Source organism: Sminthopsis crassicaudata, chromosome 3 (genome assembly GCF_048593235.1).
Source record: "Sminthopsis crassicaudata isolate SCR6 chromosome 3, ASM4859323v1, whole genome shotgun sequence".
Taxonomy (NCBI): Eukaryota; Metazoa; Chordata; class Mammalia; order Dasyuromorphia; family Dasyuridae; genus Sminthopsis; species Sminthopsis crassicaudata.
In genome coordinates, this window is record NC_133619.1 from 263,942,680 (window position 1) to 263,960,261 (window position 17,582).

Consider the following 17,582-nt stretch of genomic DNA (forward strand, 5'->3'; position numbering starts at 1 on the left):
ACCCCTTCTCCACTCACTTATTGATTGATCTCAGCTTCAGCTGTAAATGTTTTAACTTAATATAATTTCATACTAGTTATTATAGACTTGGTTTCTATTTCGGTATTTTTTTTAGACAGGTTTTTTTCATTCTTATTAGTGAGGTGATATTTTTCAAAATCCATCATATTTTTTAAATAACTTGGGAAATAACTCCTTTGCTACTTTTTAATTTGTAGAAAAGTCTGTTAATGAGTGCCATAATAATTGATAATTTTCATGTAAATACTTGGAGTAACTTAATTACCAAAGGCAAATAAAAGAACTTCATATGGTATATTAAAAATATCAATATCATTTCTCCCTTGATGATTTCATCTTATTTGTAACCTTTTTTTTTTTTTTTTTTTTTTTTTTTTTTTTGGGAAATGGTGATGTTTATGAGTGAATTTCTACAGAGAATTCTGTGTATGACAATGCTTATTAATGTACATGTGACAAAAACAACTGCTGATTTTGGAATGCCCTGAGCAAATCCCTAGATGTTGGGTGCTGTTGACTCTCATTTAATGAGAGAAGACAGTTGTGAAATAGCTTTACACTAATTTGATTTTTTTTTTTTCTGTTAAAGAAAGAGCTGGAAATTGACTATTTACAGGAAAGTTATTGGATTATTAATCATCAAAAATTAAAAAAAAACAAAACTTGTTTTCCCCCTAATTTGTTTCTCCCAAGGCCTCCTAATTTCCCCCTAATTTAGCAACATACGTTTTAGTTCCATGGACCCATTGGCAGAACTATCATGGCAGAATAGTGAGCCGCAGATCTGGAAAACTGCCAAGATACACAAAGAATTAGTGGGAAATATCTTGGGAAGTTTATCTCTATGGTAGATTAAGTTTACCCTGTGTGAGATAAAGCATCAGCAAGTATTTAAGGAGTGCCTACTTTGTGACATTAAAGGGGATACAGGAAAGGATTCTTGCATGGGGTGGGATTTGTGCTGACACTTTACCAAAGTCAGATCTTATTAGGCAGAAGTGAGGAGGGAGAAAGTTCTGAGTCTGAGGGACCCGCAATACTCAAGCAGGGAGAATGGAGATGGCTGGAGTATGGAAACACAAGAAAGCCAGTGTACCAGAAGAAGACTGAAGTGTTAAAAAAAAAAAAAAAATGGCAAAAGAAGGGAACGTCCTGGTTCTGGAGGGTTTTAAATACTTCATAGAGGAGTTTATGTTTGATTTCGGAAAAACAGTGTAATTGACTTCATGCATATTATATACTGCTTGTCTTCTCAATGAAGGGCAGGAGGGAGATTTTTTCAAAAAAGAATGCCAATTTTTAAAAAGTATAATCAGTGTTGGAGGGGATGTGAGAAAACTGGGACACTGATGCATTGTTGGTGGAGTTGTGAAAGAATCCAACCATTCTGGAGAGTAATTTGGAATTATGCCCAAAAAGTTATCAAACTGTGCATGCCCTTTGATCCAACAGTGCTACTACTGGGCTTATATCCCAAAGAGATTTTAAAGAAGGGAAAAGGATCTGTATGTGCAAGAATGCACATAGTGGCTAGAAACTAGAAAATGAATGGATGTCCATCAACTGGAGAATGGTTGGATAAATTGTGGTATATGAATATTATGGAATATTATTCTGTAAGAAATAACCAGCAGAATGAATACTGAGAGGCTTGGAGAGACATATATGAACTGATGCTGAGTGAAATGAGCAGAACCAGGAGATTATTATAATACACTTCAACAACAATACTGTATGAGGATGTATTCTGATGGAAGTGGATATCTTCAACATAAAGAAGAGCTAATTCAGTTCCAGTTGATCAATGATGGACAGATTCAGCTACACCCAGAGAAGGAACACTGGGAATTGAGTGTAAATTGTTTGCACTATTGTCTTTCTACCCAGGTTACTTTTACCTTCTGAATCCAATTCTTATCGTGCAACAAAAAATTCGGTTTTACACACATATATTGTATCTAGGATATACTGTAACACATTTAACATGTATGGGATTGCCTGTCATCTAGGGGAGGGGGTAGAGAGAGAGAGAGGAAAATTTAAAAGTGAATACAAGGGATAATGTTGTAAAAAAAAAAAAATTACCCATGCATATGTACTTAATGAGGGAAAGGAAAGGGGGAACCCCATTTCTCGGCGCAAAGATCCCATGAGGCGCAGTGTCCCCTGTAAATGAATTTACAGGCCTGAAAACCTAGATTGATAAATAAAAGGTTTATTGTAGGAAATTGGAAGTAAAGCTCAGTTAGAAAGACATCAGGGCCAGAGGTAGCTGCTGGGTGGGCAGGAACCCTTACATGGCTGGAAGGATACCATGTGTTGGCTGGGAGGGCTCCTGTTCTTAGTGGACTTTTCAGTTAGCTCAAATTAGGTGAGAGCTGGGGGAAGCTGAGCAGATAGTGGGGGACTGGGCCCGGATATTCAAAGGATGCCTTTGACCAGGATTTGTGAATCAAGGTCAGCCATGGGTTGGACAATTAGAAAGGAATCTTAAAGAGACCTTAATCCCCATCAATCATACTGTCAAAAAAAATTATAATTATAAAATTAATAAAAAATATATATTTAAAAAAAAGATAAAAAAAAGTATAATCAGGAAATATTTAACCAAATAATGTACTTCTTAAAAAGAAAAGAAAAAAAGAATAATAGTGTAATCTTTTGAGAAGCAAAAAAGCATCACCTGCCCTTTAGGAAGATCCTTGGCCACTGAGTGAAAGATTAGATTGAAGAGATTCCAGGAGGGAGACCTCAATTAGGAGGCTGATAGTTCAGATGAGAGGCAATGGTCTGAATTAAGATGGTAGTTATGGGATTGGAGCGAAAATGACATAGAGATTTGGTGAAGGAAAAAATAACAGAATTTGGCAACAGGTTGAATATATGGAGATAGTGAGAATGAGGAGTCATTCTGTTGTTGTTTGTCCTTCCTTCTTGAAGAGATCCAAGGAATCTTGAGGTGATGTCATGACATGCAAATGAATTGGATTTAAGTGAGGGAGGGTTGTGCTACGTTACCTGCCTCACTTTCTCCTCCAGCGGCATGTGGGTCCAGTGACAGATATTGATCAGGAACACTGGAGATGACCTTAGATGAAATGGTATATGAAGGCGTTTTTTAAACTAAGTTCTTTAACAGGTTTCAATTTGAATGAGATCAACTCATTCAGTGATTAAGGATAAAGCAATTGAGGAAGGAATGGCTTCTTTCACCTAGTCAAGAAAAAAAAAATCTAAATAAATAGATAACTAAATCTATTAGAGGAAGACCTATTGAAGTTGCAAAACTTGGTTGACAGTAATAACCAAGCTCTTTTGCACTTATAATATATAGTTATCAAATAGAGTTAAAAATTGTCAAAAAATAGTCACTTTTTGAACACTTGTGAAAGTGTGCCTGTTCACTATCAGCCTCCTTAATGATAAAGCCCTTGATTTGTCATATCTTAAAGGTTTTTTTTGTTTTTGTTTTTTTTTCCCCTGAGGCTGGGGTTAAGTGACTTGCCCAGGGGCACACAGTTAAGAAGAGTTAAGTGTCATCACATTGGAACTCAGGTCCTCCTGAATTCAGGGCTGGTGCTCTATCCACTGCGCCACCTAGCGACCCCCTTAAAGGTTTTTAATAGATAAGATAATAGACAGATCAGTAGTTATTATTTCCTTAGTTTATCTTCTCTCCTATTCTAAGGTCTGAAATTTCTTTCCCCATAACTTTGACTTCTTCCATCTCCAGATATTTTGTAACTTGATCTGGCAAAGCCCTCACATTTATAGGACTTTCAGCACGGACCTCCTCTATATAGTTTTGGTTCAAATGGATGTTTTTCCTGTTTTTATTTCTTTTTCTCTTTAATGCCATTTAGAAATATCTCTGAAATGTTGGAAATATAAGTTTCTATTATATTTCTTGATTAATTTTAAAGAGCATTAGAATTGATAGAATAAAATGCTGCTTAAAGCCTTTTTTTTTTTTTTAACAGCAAGCCAGTTTCCTCAATTCTTATTTCAAGATCATTCAGAATTGCTTCTAAGATATTACAAGAAAAAAACCCCTTCCAACCTTGTTCAAAGGTCCTCATGTGATAAACATCAAGTGACATGTAAAATAGGGTTACGTAAGTACTCCAAAAGTATTCAGGCCTATGATGCGGGAGAGGAGTGCTCCCTAGTGGAGAGGGAGGTCCTTCAATTCCCTCATAGACTGATGACATATAGCCCAGGGAAATTACAGATCCTTCTGGGAGAGCCCCGTGATCACTTAAGAGTTTTTGGCCTAGTCTCCCGTAGAGGAAAAAACAAATTTTAAAACTGTTGCCACAGGGGTCATCTACATTTTATCTTACAACAAAACATACAACGTAAAAGAATTCTTTAGATAATTTATATGATATTTATTCTGCATAAGGAGGACGGAAGGGAAAGGAATAAAACATGGACATGGTATTTGCTGAGTACCAGGCTAAGCACTTGAAAAAAAAATCTCATCTGCTCTTAAAAACAATTCTGCGTGCTTTACTATTACGGTCCCCGTTTATTAGGAGCGGACACTGAACTCCGGCGCTCTCGGAGACGGAAGCAGTCCGGAATTTACGAGCAACGACCACGCCCCTCTCCTGCGCTTTGGGAGGAGGTGGGTTGGGCACTCGCGGAGGCTGGGGCTGTTTGATTGGGGAGGACGGGAGAACACGTTCTTACGGTAGAAATGAGAAATCCCGGGATCCCGAGTGACCTATCGCTCCAGAGAGGTTAGGCCCTAAACCAGCTTCCCGGATTTCATTTTGCAGCCTGGAGGCCCTGGAAGAATCCCAAGACTGCCGGGCTAGATTTTTTTTAGTTTGCGGAGCCCGGAGGGGCTGGGCTTGTTGACTCTCCTTTTTTTCTCTCCTTCCTCCTCCTCTCCACCACTTGCTGGCAGGCCTTCCCCTTGCAGCAGCTTCCTTTTTCCTCTCTATCTTTCCTGCTTCCCCCACTCTTCGTCTCTCACCCCCTCTTCTCCCAAATCGCCCTTCCTGGTTCTCCCTCCGGACGCGTGGGATGGGGGAGGCCCGGGTAGAGGGACCACGTGCTTTTCTGGTGCAGCTGTTTGGGGACGACTCCAATGTTTCTGCCACGGGGAAAAAAGAGGAGGATTCTGGGATTTAAGGATTAGGCTTCAGCACCACGCTTTGGAGAGAGAAAGTGGCATCTTTTGGCCCTGGGTTACCTAAACCACGACCCTTGTAGTATCTTTTTTTTTTTTTTTTTTTTTTTTTTTAAACGGCTATCATTTAATTTGGGAACCATTTGCAGTGAATGTTGAAAGTTTCACATGTTTGCAATGTTTTGGTAAGTACTTGTCCAAGAGCTCCCCTGGACTTTAAGTGAAAACCATCTGTGCAAAGTTCTTAGCAGATATTTCATTAAAATATTTATTACTGCTCTGTGGAAATTTCACTAAGCAGCGTTTCTGGTTGGGTGTTTAAAGTATTAGCTTGTATAAAAGAACTTTAACAAAAATGTCTGGCGTTATTGCTTTTGAGTAGTTTCCAGTAGTGTCCAACTCCAGTAATGTTCCCATCCTTGCAAATATTTGTGTTGGAGATGGAGCACCAGCCCTAAAGTCAGGGACCTGAGTTCAAATCTGGTCTCAGACACTTAATACTTCCTAGCTGTGTGGCCCTGGGCAAGTCCCTTAACCCCAGCCTCAGGGGACCAAAAAAAAAAAAAAGATATCCATATAAAACTGCCCTGCTTCCCTTTATAAAGGGCTTTCAACATAGACAATTATAACAACTGAAAAATAATTTTCTCCTGAAAGAATTCTTTTTTGTCTGATAGAATGTTTAATTTTTACTAAAGATGAAACGTAAAGTGGCCAAACAAGTTCAAAAAGCATTTCTTGTATGAATTTAGTAAAATCTCACAATTCTTTTTTAATTTTTAAATGTATATGTAGTTTTTTTTTTAATTCAGTTTTATCTTTACTTCTGAATTCTTTTCCTCCCTCCTCACTATTTAGAAGACAAGAAAAACTAATCTTTACAAATACATATAGGTAAGCAAAACAAATTCTTGCAGTAACCGAGTCCAAAGAACGCTTAAATCTGACTTCCTAGCTCTGTCACTGGAAGTGGATATATTGCATGTCTCCTCGTGAGTCCTTGGAATTGTGATTAGTTAGGGTGTTGATCAGATTTCCTAAGTCTTTCAAAGTTGTTTATCTTATAGAATTATTATTGTATGAATCATTCTCCTGATTTTTTCTCATTTTACTTTTCACCAGTTCATACAAAACTTCCCAGGTTCTTATGAAATCATTCCCTTCATCATTTCTTACAGCAAAGTAGCATTTCCTATCATATATATACCATAACTTATTTAAGCATTCCCCATTCCCCCTCAGTTTCCAATTCTTTTCTAACACCAAAAGAACGGCTATAATTATATTTATCTGCATGGATTCTTTTTCTCTTTCTAACTTGCTAAAGCAATTGGGGTTAAGTGACTTGCCCAGAGTCAAGTGTTAGAGGTCACATTTGAACCCAAGTCCTCCTGACTTCAAGGCTGGTGCTCTGTCCACTGAGCCACCTGGTTACTCCTTCTTTTCTCTTTCTTTTGATCTATTTGGGGATGTAGACCTACTAGCATGGTATAGTTATATGAAGAGCTTTATATATATATAACATATATATATATACAGAGAGAGAGAGAGAGAGTGAGAGTGTGTTTTATGATAAAATCATGTAAAACCTCTACAGAGCAAACATCATTTGGACATCTAGGTGGTGCAGTGGCTAGCATTGGACCCTACTTGAGCCTTTTTAAGATTTGCTCATCTAGGCACTCAATTCTCCCTGCTATAGCATTCACTGCATCCACACCCCAGTAAACAATCTCAGCAGGTGGGCTAACTATATATATTTGTAAGGGTTTGTTTTTCTTGTCTTCTAAATAGGGGACAACTTCCTGGAGTTAGGAAAACCTGAATCTAAATTTGGCCTCATTTACTAGCTATGTAAACCTATTCAATTTGCTTCTTTGTAAGAATTAATGTGAGAATTAATAACAGCACTTATCTCCCAGAGTGATTGTGAAGATTAAATATAAGATGGCAAGTAATCTAATGTATGTTAAACATGGTAAAATTTGTTAAATCCAATATGCAATCCAATTTATGCAATTATCTTGCTGCACAATCAAACATAATCAAATCAAACAGGTAAAAAAATGAGAAAAAAACAAAATGCAACCAAATAACAAAAAGTGAAAATGCTATGTTGTGAACCACCTTCAGTCTCCTCTCTGATTGCAGATGGCTTGTTTCATCACAAGATCATTGGAACTGGCCTGAATCATCTCATTGTTGAAAAGAGCCACATCCATCAGAACTGATTATCATATAATCTTGTTGTCATGTACGATGAATGATCTTATGGAAAAGATATTAACAAAGATGCAGCATTGATTTAATTAGGCACAACTTAAACATTTTATTGTTTTTTATTTAATTTCGTCTTTATTGATGGTGTATTCACCCTTTTCATTTTTGCTACTGATAATTTAGGTTTTTGTTTTTTTTTAAAGGAAAAGTAATTTATAATCAAATTTTTATTTCTTCTTCATTGGTTTTGAATAAGCTTTTTCCTAAAATTTTTGATACTCATGATTTGGTTTTCCTCCTTTTACTTTTCTTTAAAAAAAATGTTTTTTTTTTTTTAAATTTTTCAAAATACATGCAAAAATAGTTGTCAACATTCATTCAAATATTTGTGTTCTAGATTCTAGAAGTTTTATTGTATATCTTTAAGTATACAAAGGTGTTTTATTCCATATGATGGGGAAACAAACACTTCTTTTCCTAGATGAGGCAGCTATATGGAATCATATACACAACATGAAGAAGAAAGGAAGAGGAAGAACAAGCAGACAGAGAAGAAGAAAATCATTTAGAACTTCAGAGTCAAGTAAAGGTACAATTTTTATTCTCAGTGATAAAATCAAAGTGTTTGACTAATGTCTATTATAAAACAGATTATGAATATAAAAGCTACTTACTGAAAATGTTTGAGTGCATCTTGAAAGAATACTTTTTTGGGGAATAGTTTTATGTTCTTTGAAAGACTGGATAAATCTTTGTCCTGAATTCACATACTTTTGAGGTATACATCTATGTCGACAAGAAAATAAAGTAATTTAGTTTGGGGATAGTGGGAAGAGGTTAATGTAGAAGGGGGTACCTGTTCTGAGCTTTGAAAGAAGCTTGGGATTCTAAGAGGTAGAGTTAAGGAAGGAGAAAGTGCCGAGCATGGGAAGGCCTGTGCAACCATCCGTAGGTCTAAGAGAGAATGCCATTTCTGGGGAGAGCAAGCAGGGCAGAATGATTAGAATATAGAGTATATGATAGGGAGTAATGTGACAGGTCTGGAGCAGAGGACTTAAAATGCTAAATTAAGGACAGTAGAGAGCCCCAAGTGCTGGGGAGAGGGTGGAAGTTGGAGAGGGCAGCTTCAGTTGTAAGGTTAGAGATAGAGTTTTATCTCGGACATGTTGATTGTAACGTGCTTGTCTGGAGTAAGCCTAATTTAGGCTTGTTTGATTATTTAAGGTTGGTATTGCAATTAGATGAGGCAGTTGACAAAAGGGGTTTTGACAGTAGCATAGAGAGGATAATAGCAAGGATGCTGTATTAATATAACTGATTAGTAAAAATAATAATTAATAAAATAATTAATAGATGCAGCTTCCTTGCCTATATACAAAGCTGTAGTGGTGACCAGTTCAGAAGTATTCATCAATCCTGAAAAGCCTCCCAGCAAAATTTTTGTTTTTTAGGTACAAAGAAAATCTATACCCATTGTTCCTTTGACCAGTTAAGCTTTGATGATAGTTTCATTCATTACCTTTTAATTATTTATAATTTAAAATTTATATATATAACATATATATATAAATAATTATTTAATTATTAGTTATTTAATTAATTGCTGAGGCAGTGAGAGTTAAGTGACTTGCCCAGGGTCACACAGCTAGGAAATGTTAAGTGTCTGAGACCAGATTTGAACACCCGTCCTGCTGAATTCAAGGCTGGTGCTCTATCCACTGCGCCACCTAGCTGCCTCTCTCTTTAATTCTTTTTATCCCTACCTAATGATGTCATGTTGGTCTTCTATGAGAAGGAAAGACAACAACACAACCAAACCTAATCTTTAAGGGATAGAATTTATTCCAGCAACATCTTATGTCTTAGGGTCAACGTCTTTAGTCCTGGTAACACTTAGTTGATCAAGAAAACTCCAAATGGGATCATGGAAAATAAGTTTGAGAGACATAATTTCTGAGTTTTATTAATAAAAGGGTCACTGAACTTCATGAAAGACTCTTCATGGAACCCACTCAATATTCCCTTGGATGGTGAGGGTGGCAATCAACCTTAATTGGTTAATAATTAATAAGAAAATGAATATATACACATACACACAGGTGCAGTATATGTATTCATATACATGTATGAATGAGACCAGGTGAAGTTTTCTCAAAGTCTATGAGATGGAGTAGGTCAGACCTTAGGCCTAAGTCACGTGATCCTTATTCCCAGAGGTCCGAAGGAAGTCACATGATCCCTAGGCCTAGAGTTCTCTAGGGCAAGAAAGGTCAGACTCTAGGTCTAAGCTTCAGGAAGTGATGTGACCCACAAGAAGCAGAAACCATTGGAGACCATTGGTCAGTGATGGTTACTTCCTTTTAGTCTATCCAATGAAAAGACTTGGATCTTTTGCTATTTACCCAGTTACTGTTTCAGGCTTGTCAGGTCTGGGGCATGTTGGTTGCTGAGATGCTTCCCAGGTGTGCTGGGCCTCTCCCTGCAGGGACTGAATAAATACTTTGTTTTTGTACCTGAAGATGTTTCTGCTTAGTTAATTTGGGAATGGGGGTTCTAGCACCTGTCCCACACATGTAAGTATATGCATATGTATGTATATACATATATCTGCAAATATAATTATATCTATGTTATATCTATGAAATGAGATGGGGACTCATTCTAATGAGGCCTTGGGGGTACACATCTTGGATCACCCAAGTTTTGGTTAAAGAGACTTGAAAACATACATATCAAAGAGAGAATCCACTTCTACACCAGAATCCACTCTACTCTGTCCAAGCACAATAGATAGGAATTCTCCAATTCTCTCCATCTGCTTGGGTTAAGTTTTATCAAAGATTTCCTACGACTTGATTTTTGAATAAGGGAGTGGAAAACTCCTTAAATCCTAATCCCCATTAATTATTCAGTAACACAAGAAAGAAATAATCATTTCTTTCACAAACAGTCCAACATGACTGAACAACAGCAGTAATAAATTATATGATTTACCCAATTGGTAAAACAGTTACTAGCAGGCTTGTGGAAGATCATAGGGCAACTGGAACCTGTTATCTTTTTGAAATCTATGTGCACTGACTCCAGTCAGTAAAGAATAAGAATCCCTTAATGAGATTACCCCATTTGATTAAATTAAATATTTAAATGTAAGAAGCATAGCAAAAATAAGAAGTTTATGATACAGGCTTTTTTGCAAACTTATTTTTATATATCTTCACACTATTTCTCCCTTTCTCTTCCCCTCTCACTGTTAACCCATTGCTCCTCAATATACAAACTCAGCCCTAGTCAAGTGGCTGTAGTTTTTAAATTACCTGAATGTGTTGTGTTAGGATGGCTTCCCCCCTTTTTCCATTACCAGAAAAATATTTATCCTTCAAAACTAAGCTGAATTTTTTTTGGTTTGGATTTTTGAGCTTATTTATATAGAGAACTTCTAGTTGAGAATCTTTCTATCAATACAGATAGAAGTATAGTCTCAGAGAATTTCTTGACTACTTTAAGTAACTTATCCAGGATCACATGGCCATTTTATATCAGAAGGGAAAATTGGGCACTTGACTATCTTCCTGACTGTGAGGCAGGGGGTTTCAGTGCTGCAGCAGTCATGAAAACTATACATTTTAGTTCTCTTCATAGCCTGAACATGTGGATTTTATTTGAACAAAAAAATGCAGATGTACTTTTATCCCTTCTCTGAGTTCTTAGAATTTTTGTTACATATCACAGTTTAGCTCTTAATTGTTCTGTGATTGTTTTATGAATTATTCTTATTTTCATCTAGACTGAATTTGTTGATATCATTCCTGGACATCACTTCAGGCCATTTGTAAAAAACTGTATCATTTGATTACACTAATTTTTGTTTCTTTTCTCTTTTTTAGTGAGTGAAAGCCACAAATTAGAATTTATAGAACTTAGGAAGTGGCTAAAAGAAAGGAAATTCGACGATCACAGTCTCAGACCAACAAGATTTTCAGGTAAGGTTTTGTAGTAAATTTAGAATTTCCTTTCTTTTTGGGTGAGAAGTACTGAGATGAGCTATGGAAGCTACTAATTATTTATCAAACTGAGTGGTCAGATCACCAAGCATTTATTAATGCTTACCATGTGCCTAGACATTGTAATAAATCCTTAAGAAACTTACATTGTAATGAGGGAAGACAACATGTTAAAAGGAGCTGAAATGTGGGAGAGGTGATGATGAGGACTAAGATAAAGTCCTTTGGAAATATGTTAGCAGTACAGTCTGGGAGAACCAGGGCTTCCTCTTCTAGGAGGAATCAGCCAACTTGAGAAAGATATGGGAAGGTACCTCCAATATGAACTGTCCATAGTTAGAGTAAGCTGCCATGGTAAAGAGGTTTCTCTGTCACTGAAGAGAAGTTGGGTGGAAATGAACTGAAATCCTGACACTTCTATCCGTCAGCAATTTATATGCTGTTATTATGCATCTGCTGGGTGTTAGGGATTGGGGGTTTGAAGGTAAAAGTGAGGTAGTACTTTCCTTCAAAGAACTTACAATTATATGTAAAGTATACAATCTATTCATAGAAAATAGGTATGGTTTATATATAAAATAAATATATAGTAATTTGGGGAAAAGAAGGCATTTAAAAACTACTAGAACTAGAAAAGGCTTTTTAAAAATATTTATTTTATTTTGAACTTAAGAAATAAAATAAGCATTTCCAAGGCAATAGAATAGGTCAGTGAGCCTTGGGGTTCTAAGAAATGAGGTGAGGAGGAAGAATGTTCTAGGCTGGAGGAACAACCTCTGCAAAGATTTGTATCTGGTTGATGGAATATCATGAGCAGGGAATAGCAGGCAAAGCAGTTTGGTTGGAACCTTAAAATACAGGAGGGAAAATTGTGTCATTAGCCTAGGAAGATAGGTTGACAATAAAGTATGAAGGACTTTAAATGCCAAACAAAAGTATGTATATTTTATCCTAAAGTCACTGGATCTACTTGAGAAGAAAAGTTTCAGGGTCAAAAACATTAATTTTGGCAGCTGTGTGGATGGTGGTTTAGAAAGAGAAAAAGGTGGAAATAATGAGGAGGCTATTGAAATTGTTCAGGATGATAATGAGGACTTTGAATTAAGGTGGTTGGTTGGTTGATCTGTGGATGGGGATACAGGTTGCTAATGAGAGAGATAGAGGAAGTAGAAGAGACAAGATTTGACAACTCAACATAGAGCAAGGTGAGAAAGGATAATAATAGCTTATATTTATGTGGTATCTGCTATGTTCCAGATGCTGTACTAAGTACTTTTACAAATAGAATTTTATTTCTCCTTACAATATCACTAGGAAGTAAGTGCTGTTTTCCCCATTTTGTAGTGAGAAAAACTGAAGCAGAAGTTAAATGACTTAATCAAAATCACACAGTTAAATATTTGAGTTGTATTTGAACTCATGTTTTCCTGAGTCCAAGCCCAGCATTTTTTCTGTTGTACCACCTAGCCAATTAGAAAGAAGAATCAAGAATGACTTCTAGGTTGAGAACCTAGGTGACTGAAAAAATGACTGAAAAAAGAATTATGGAATTCTTGATAGAGGGACATTGGAGAAAAGGTGAATTTAAGGGAAAAGATAACAAATTGTCTTTTGGACATTTTGAGTTCGAAATTCCCCTGGAAGATCTATGTAGTGATAGAGATGCAGAAAAGAAGCTTAGAAAGGGGATGAGGGCAAAAAGTATGATTTTAGAATCCATAGAACCGTAGAAGTTGATCCTAAGAGATGAAGAGACAGATGAGAGCGTCTATTGGCATAGGTTGAGAACCCGGGTGACTGAAAAAATTATGGAACTCTTGATAGAGGGACATTGGAGGGACATTGAATTTAGGGGAAAAGATAACAAATTGTCTTTTGGACATTTTGAGCTTGAAATTCATATAGGAGTGCAATAGAGAATGTTGGTTGGTGTTTTTCCATTCTGAAACATTACATTTAAAGAATATAAATGAAAGAATTTAGAAATTCATTCATTCATGGATATTCCAGCATGAGAAAAGGAAAATATTATAGAGGTGTTGAGGAGGAAATCCCAAACTCTTAAAAGAGAAAATCTCCTTGGACTCTTCCTCAGGGAGGGGAGTCCACCCCAAGCACAAACTGTTTCATCCTTATCTGGCTCTGTCCAGAAACCCATTGAATTCTATTCAAATTCTAACCCTGGCTGAAACTCAAGCCCAAAGCCAATTTGGAACTCCACCCATGAGCCCCTTCAGCTTGCAGCCAAAGCCCCCTATTATAAAAGAGCCAAACTGAAGTCCTCTCTTGGCAGAGGTCCCAAACATTCTATCCACTGGAACCACTCTGGCTCTGGTGTCTTCCTCTCTTTACCTAACACTTTTAACTTTACTTCCAAACTTCATAATAAACCTCTTTTATCAATCTAAATTTTCGGGTCTGTAAATTCCTTTACAGGGGACCCTTGCACTGCCACAAGACCTCATTTAACTCTGTATCCTTGCGCTAAATCCAAACGGGTTGTAGGGGAGCTCCATTTGACTTCCTGTGCCCTGAACCTGCCACTAGACCTCAATTAAACCTAATTTCATTTAGGTACCCCTTATCTAGTTCTTATCAGTGTCAGATACAAATAGAAACTAATTCCTGAGGGCCATATTTACTTAGAAAACTACAGATTTATCTGTTATATTGTGTTTTGTTAAACATTTCTTAATTACATTTTAATATCGTTTGTCTCCACTTGGGGCTGGCCCTAAGTTTAACATCTCTGGTGTTATATCATAACATACATTTTGAATTCTGTTTCAGCCATCTTTATGAGATACCCTTTGTCTCATTCCTTTAAATAATCGTATTGTTTCAAATTCTACGATAATCCAGTGTTATATTTGATTATTTTCTCATGAATTTATAAAATTAAACAAATATTATTGATTTAATGAACTAGAGAAACTCTTTCCAATAGTAATTACATCTTTCTATAATAAATCCTTTGATCTCCTACAGTTAACTACATAATAAATTTATTATTTAGTGATTTTAATAATAATGAAATCAATAATCAATAAAACTTTAATAATCTAGGGTCAAATAATAAATTATATACACGATAATTTCAATAACAATTCAATAATCAAATCAGATAATTATTTACAATAATGCAATAGTGATCTCACACCACAGTCGTCAGTAGCAGTTTAACTTCATTTTTGAGGACACCATTCTACTCCATTTATTTCATTTGGAATGACAAATAACTATCTACAACAACACTGTTCATTTTCTTTACAAGATAAAGGTTAAAGAAGTTTTATCAGTAATGAAGCTCTCTCTATCCTCTTTCTTCTGTTCTGTTTTCTCTTTAGCCACGTTAGGAAATCAATTTCTCTCCAGTTTTTCTTAACCTATCACTCTTAACAGTCCCGCTCCAGACTCACTCCAATTTTTAAAAATATTTCTTTATCAAATAACAGTTGACAGGTTACCAGGAAAAAAAAAAAGTTTCTCATCATTCTTTCTGTCTTCTTCATAGTTTATCTCATAGATTTGCTATAAGAACACATGTTCTCTATTTGACTCCATCTATATGAGCATCTCAGAGTGACAATTGCCACTCAACTCTAACTTAACAGTTTTTATATCTGCTGTAGGAGAGCCTTTTGCAGCAAGTATAACACATAGAAAGTTGATTTTAGAGTTAGGGGTATCAGAATATAAACTTGGTCTCTGATATACTGAAAACATGAAAAAGTTACTTAACTTCTCATACTCCTGTCCACTATGAAACTCTGATTTATAAATAATGCTCACAGCTCTTCCCCTCCCCCCAACCATTTTTCTATTCTCCCTCCCCCTTTCCTGTCCCATGTATTTGATGATCTAAAGACACTGGCCTCTTTCTTGTTCCTCCCATAGGACACCACATCACTTTCTCCAGGTATTTCACTCTCCATTTCCTCATCCCTGTCCCCTACCTTCCTTGACTTCTTTCAGGGTTCCCCGAAGTCTTTCATTCTTTAATCTTAAAGACTTTGAGACCCTTTGAGGCTGTTTTTAATTTGTCATATTGTGTGTATGTGTATGTGCACATGTATACATATATATGTATATGGATGGATAGATGGATATCTATATGTATGCCTCTATATGTGTGCACATACATATACCCACAGATATATTGATATGTTTATCTTGTTTCTACATAATTGTTTGCATGTCCTTTTCTTACTAGAGCTTCTTAAGAGCAGAGTTTTTTGCCCTTTGTATCTTCCCTGTTTAGCACTATTTCTGGCACACTAGGCCCTTTGTTGCTGATTGATTGACACAAAGGAATTGACTTTCTGGGCATCTCTTTCTTTTCAAGAGAAGCTATTACCTTACTTTTTTCTTTGTTCCTTTTCATTGACCATTGCCTCTGTCGCACCTCTGTTTGCTGAAAGTTCCAGCCATGCTTAACTTTGCTTTCTACTCCCCCTGGTTCTCTTCCTACTTGTCCAGTTACTCCTTTCCTGTCTCCTTTGCTTGACAAGAATGAAGATAAAGCAGAGGAGTCAGAGAAGGAGTAGTTAGGTTAGAGGAGATCTAGGAAAGAGCAGTGTCACAAGCTAAGGAGAAGAGTTTCAAGAAGAGCTTAGTGCCGAGACTGTCCCTGTCTTTAATGAACATTAAATAATATTATAAACTTGTGGGAAAGAATTTTATGCATTACTTCAACGATTTCTTTTTAACTTTAAGAAGGGTAATACTGTACCTTGAGGCAATAAAATAATCTCTTTTTGTTTTTCCCCTGAGGCTGGGGTTAAGTGACTTGCCCAGGGCCACACAGCCAGGAAGTGTTAAGTGTCTGAGATCAGATTTGAACTCGGGTCTTCCTGAATTCAGGGCTGGTGCTCTATCCACTGTGCCACTTAGCCGCCCCCTCAATAAAATAATCTAATGTAACTTTAAAAAAAAATATATATATATATATTGTTTTTGTTTTAGGTACAGGAAGAGGTTTGATGGCTGTGAAATCCTTGCAGGTTAGTACTGACTTTCTCCTCTACCCTTTAGTTCTTAGGAAAAAAAAATAAAACTTAACTAGTTATAGTTATACTTACTTTTTTTTTTGTAGTTTAAATTAAATTATTTCCCCATATTTCTGTTACTTCTTTACAATTATGCTTAATATTTGTGTTTGGAAGAAAAAAGATCAGTAAGAATCATAGACAAGGGGAACAGATTTGAAAATAACATGTTGAATTTACTTGAAAAACTGTAATACAGATTTGCAGCTTTTTATATAATTCTTTTTCTGTTCTATTTTACATATGGACAGGCATCTTAGTTGGTGTTTAAATTTAGAATTAAAATAACTAAAGAAAAGGAAAAAAAAGTCATGGGATATAAGTGTAATTGGCATTTAAATTTAAAATAATAAAAAAATTATGAGAGAGAAGTGTAATTTAATTATTTATTCTATTTTTATTTATATTATTTGTGATTTTGTTGTAAGGAACATCAATGATGAGGTTAGAAAAGCATGAAAAGACATAATTGAACTTGATATAAACTACAGTAATTATATGACATCATAAGTGTCGATGAAAAACAACAACAACACAATAATTGAAACAATGCTATGAAGTTATTTTTTTTTAAAAATTTTTTTTAATTCATTTTTCCAAATTATCCCCTCCCTCCCACTACCTCCCCCGGATGGCAGGTAATCCCATACATTTTACATGTGTTACAATATAACCTAGATACAATATATGTGTGTAAATACCATTTTCTTGTTGCACATTAAGTATTGGATTCCGAAGGTATAAGTAACCTGGGTAGATAGACAGTAGTGCTAACAATTTACATTCACTTCCCAGTGTTCCTTCTCTGGGTGTTGTTATTTCTGTCCATCATTGATCAACTGGAAGTGAGTTGGATCTTCTTTATGTTGAAGATTTCCACTTCCATCAGAATACATCCTCATACAGTATTGTTGTTGAAGTGTATAGTGATCTTCTGGTTCTGCTCATTTCACTCAGCAACAGTTGATGTAAGTCTCTGAAAGCCTCTCTGTATTCCTCCTGCTGGTCATTTCTTACTGAGCAATACTATTCCATAACCTTCATATACCATAATTTACCCAACCATTCTCCAATTGATGGACATCCATTCCACTTCCAGTTTCTAGCTACAACAAAAAGAGCTGCCACAAACATTTTGGCACATACAGG

General features: G+C 36.0%; 1 protein-coding gene across 2 annotated transcripts in view; it reads left to right on the forward strand.

The window, feature by feature from the left end:
- The first annotated feature begins 4,663 nt into the window (after positions 1-4,663).
- The window catches only part of SETD4 (SET domain containing 4), a 39,972-nt gene continuing 27,053 nt past the window's right edge, over positions 4,664-17,582 (forward strand). The window contains exons 1-5 of one of the 2 annotated variants that reach the window (XM_074300676.1): positions 4,675-4,766; positions 5,311-5,346; positions 7,863-7,970; positions 11,269-11,364; positions 16,351-16,388. In XM_074300676.1, coding sequence (XP_074156777.1) covers positions 4,724-4,766; positions 5,311-5,346; positions 7,863-7,970; positions 11,269-11,364; positions 16,351-16,388 — 321 coding nt within the window. In that variant the 5' untranslated portion in view covers positions 4,675-4,723. Of the gene's footprint in view, positions 4,767-5,310; positions 5,347-7,862; positions 7,971-11,268; positions 11,365-16,350; positions 16,389-17,582 lie in introns of both variants that reach the window. The other variant, XM_074300677.1, reaches the window with a different exon arrangement.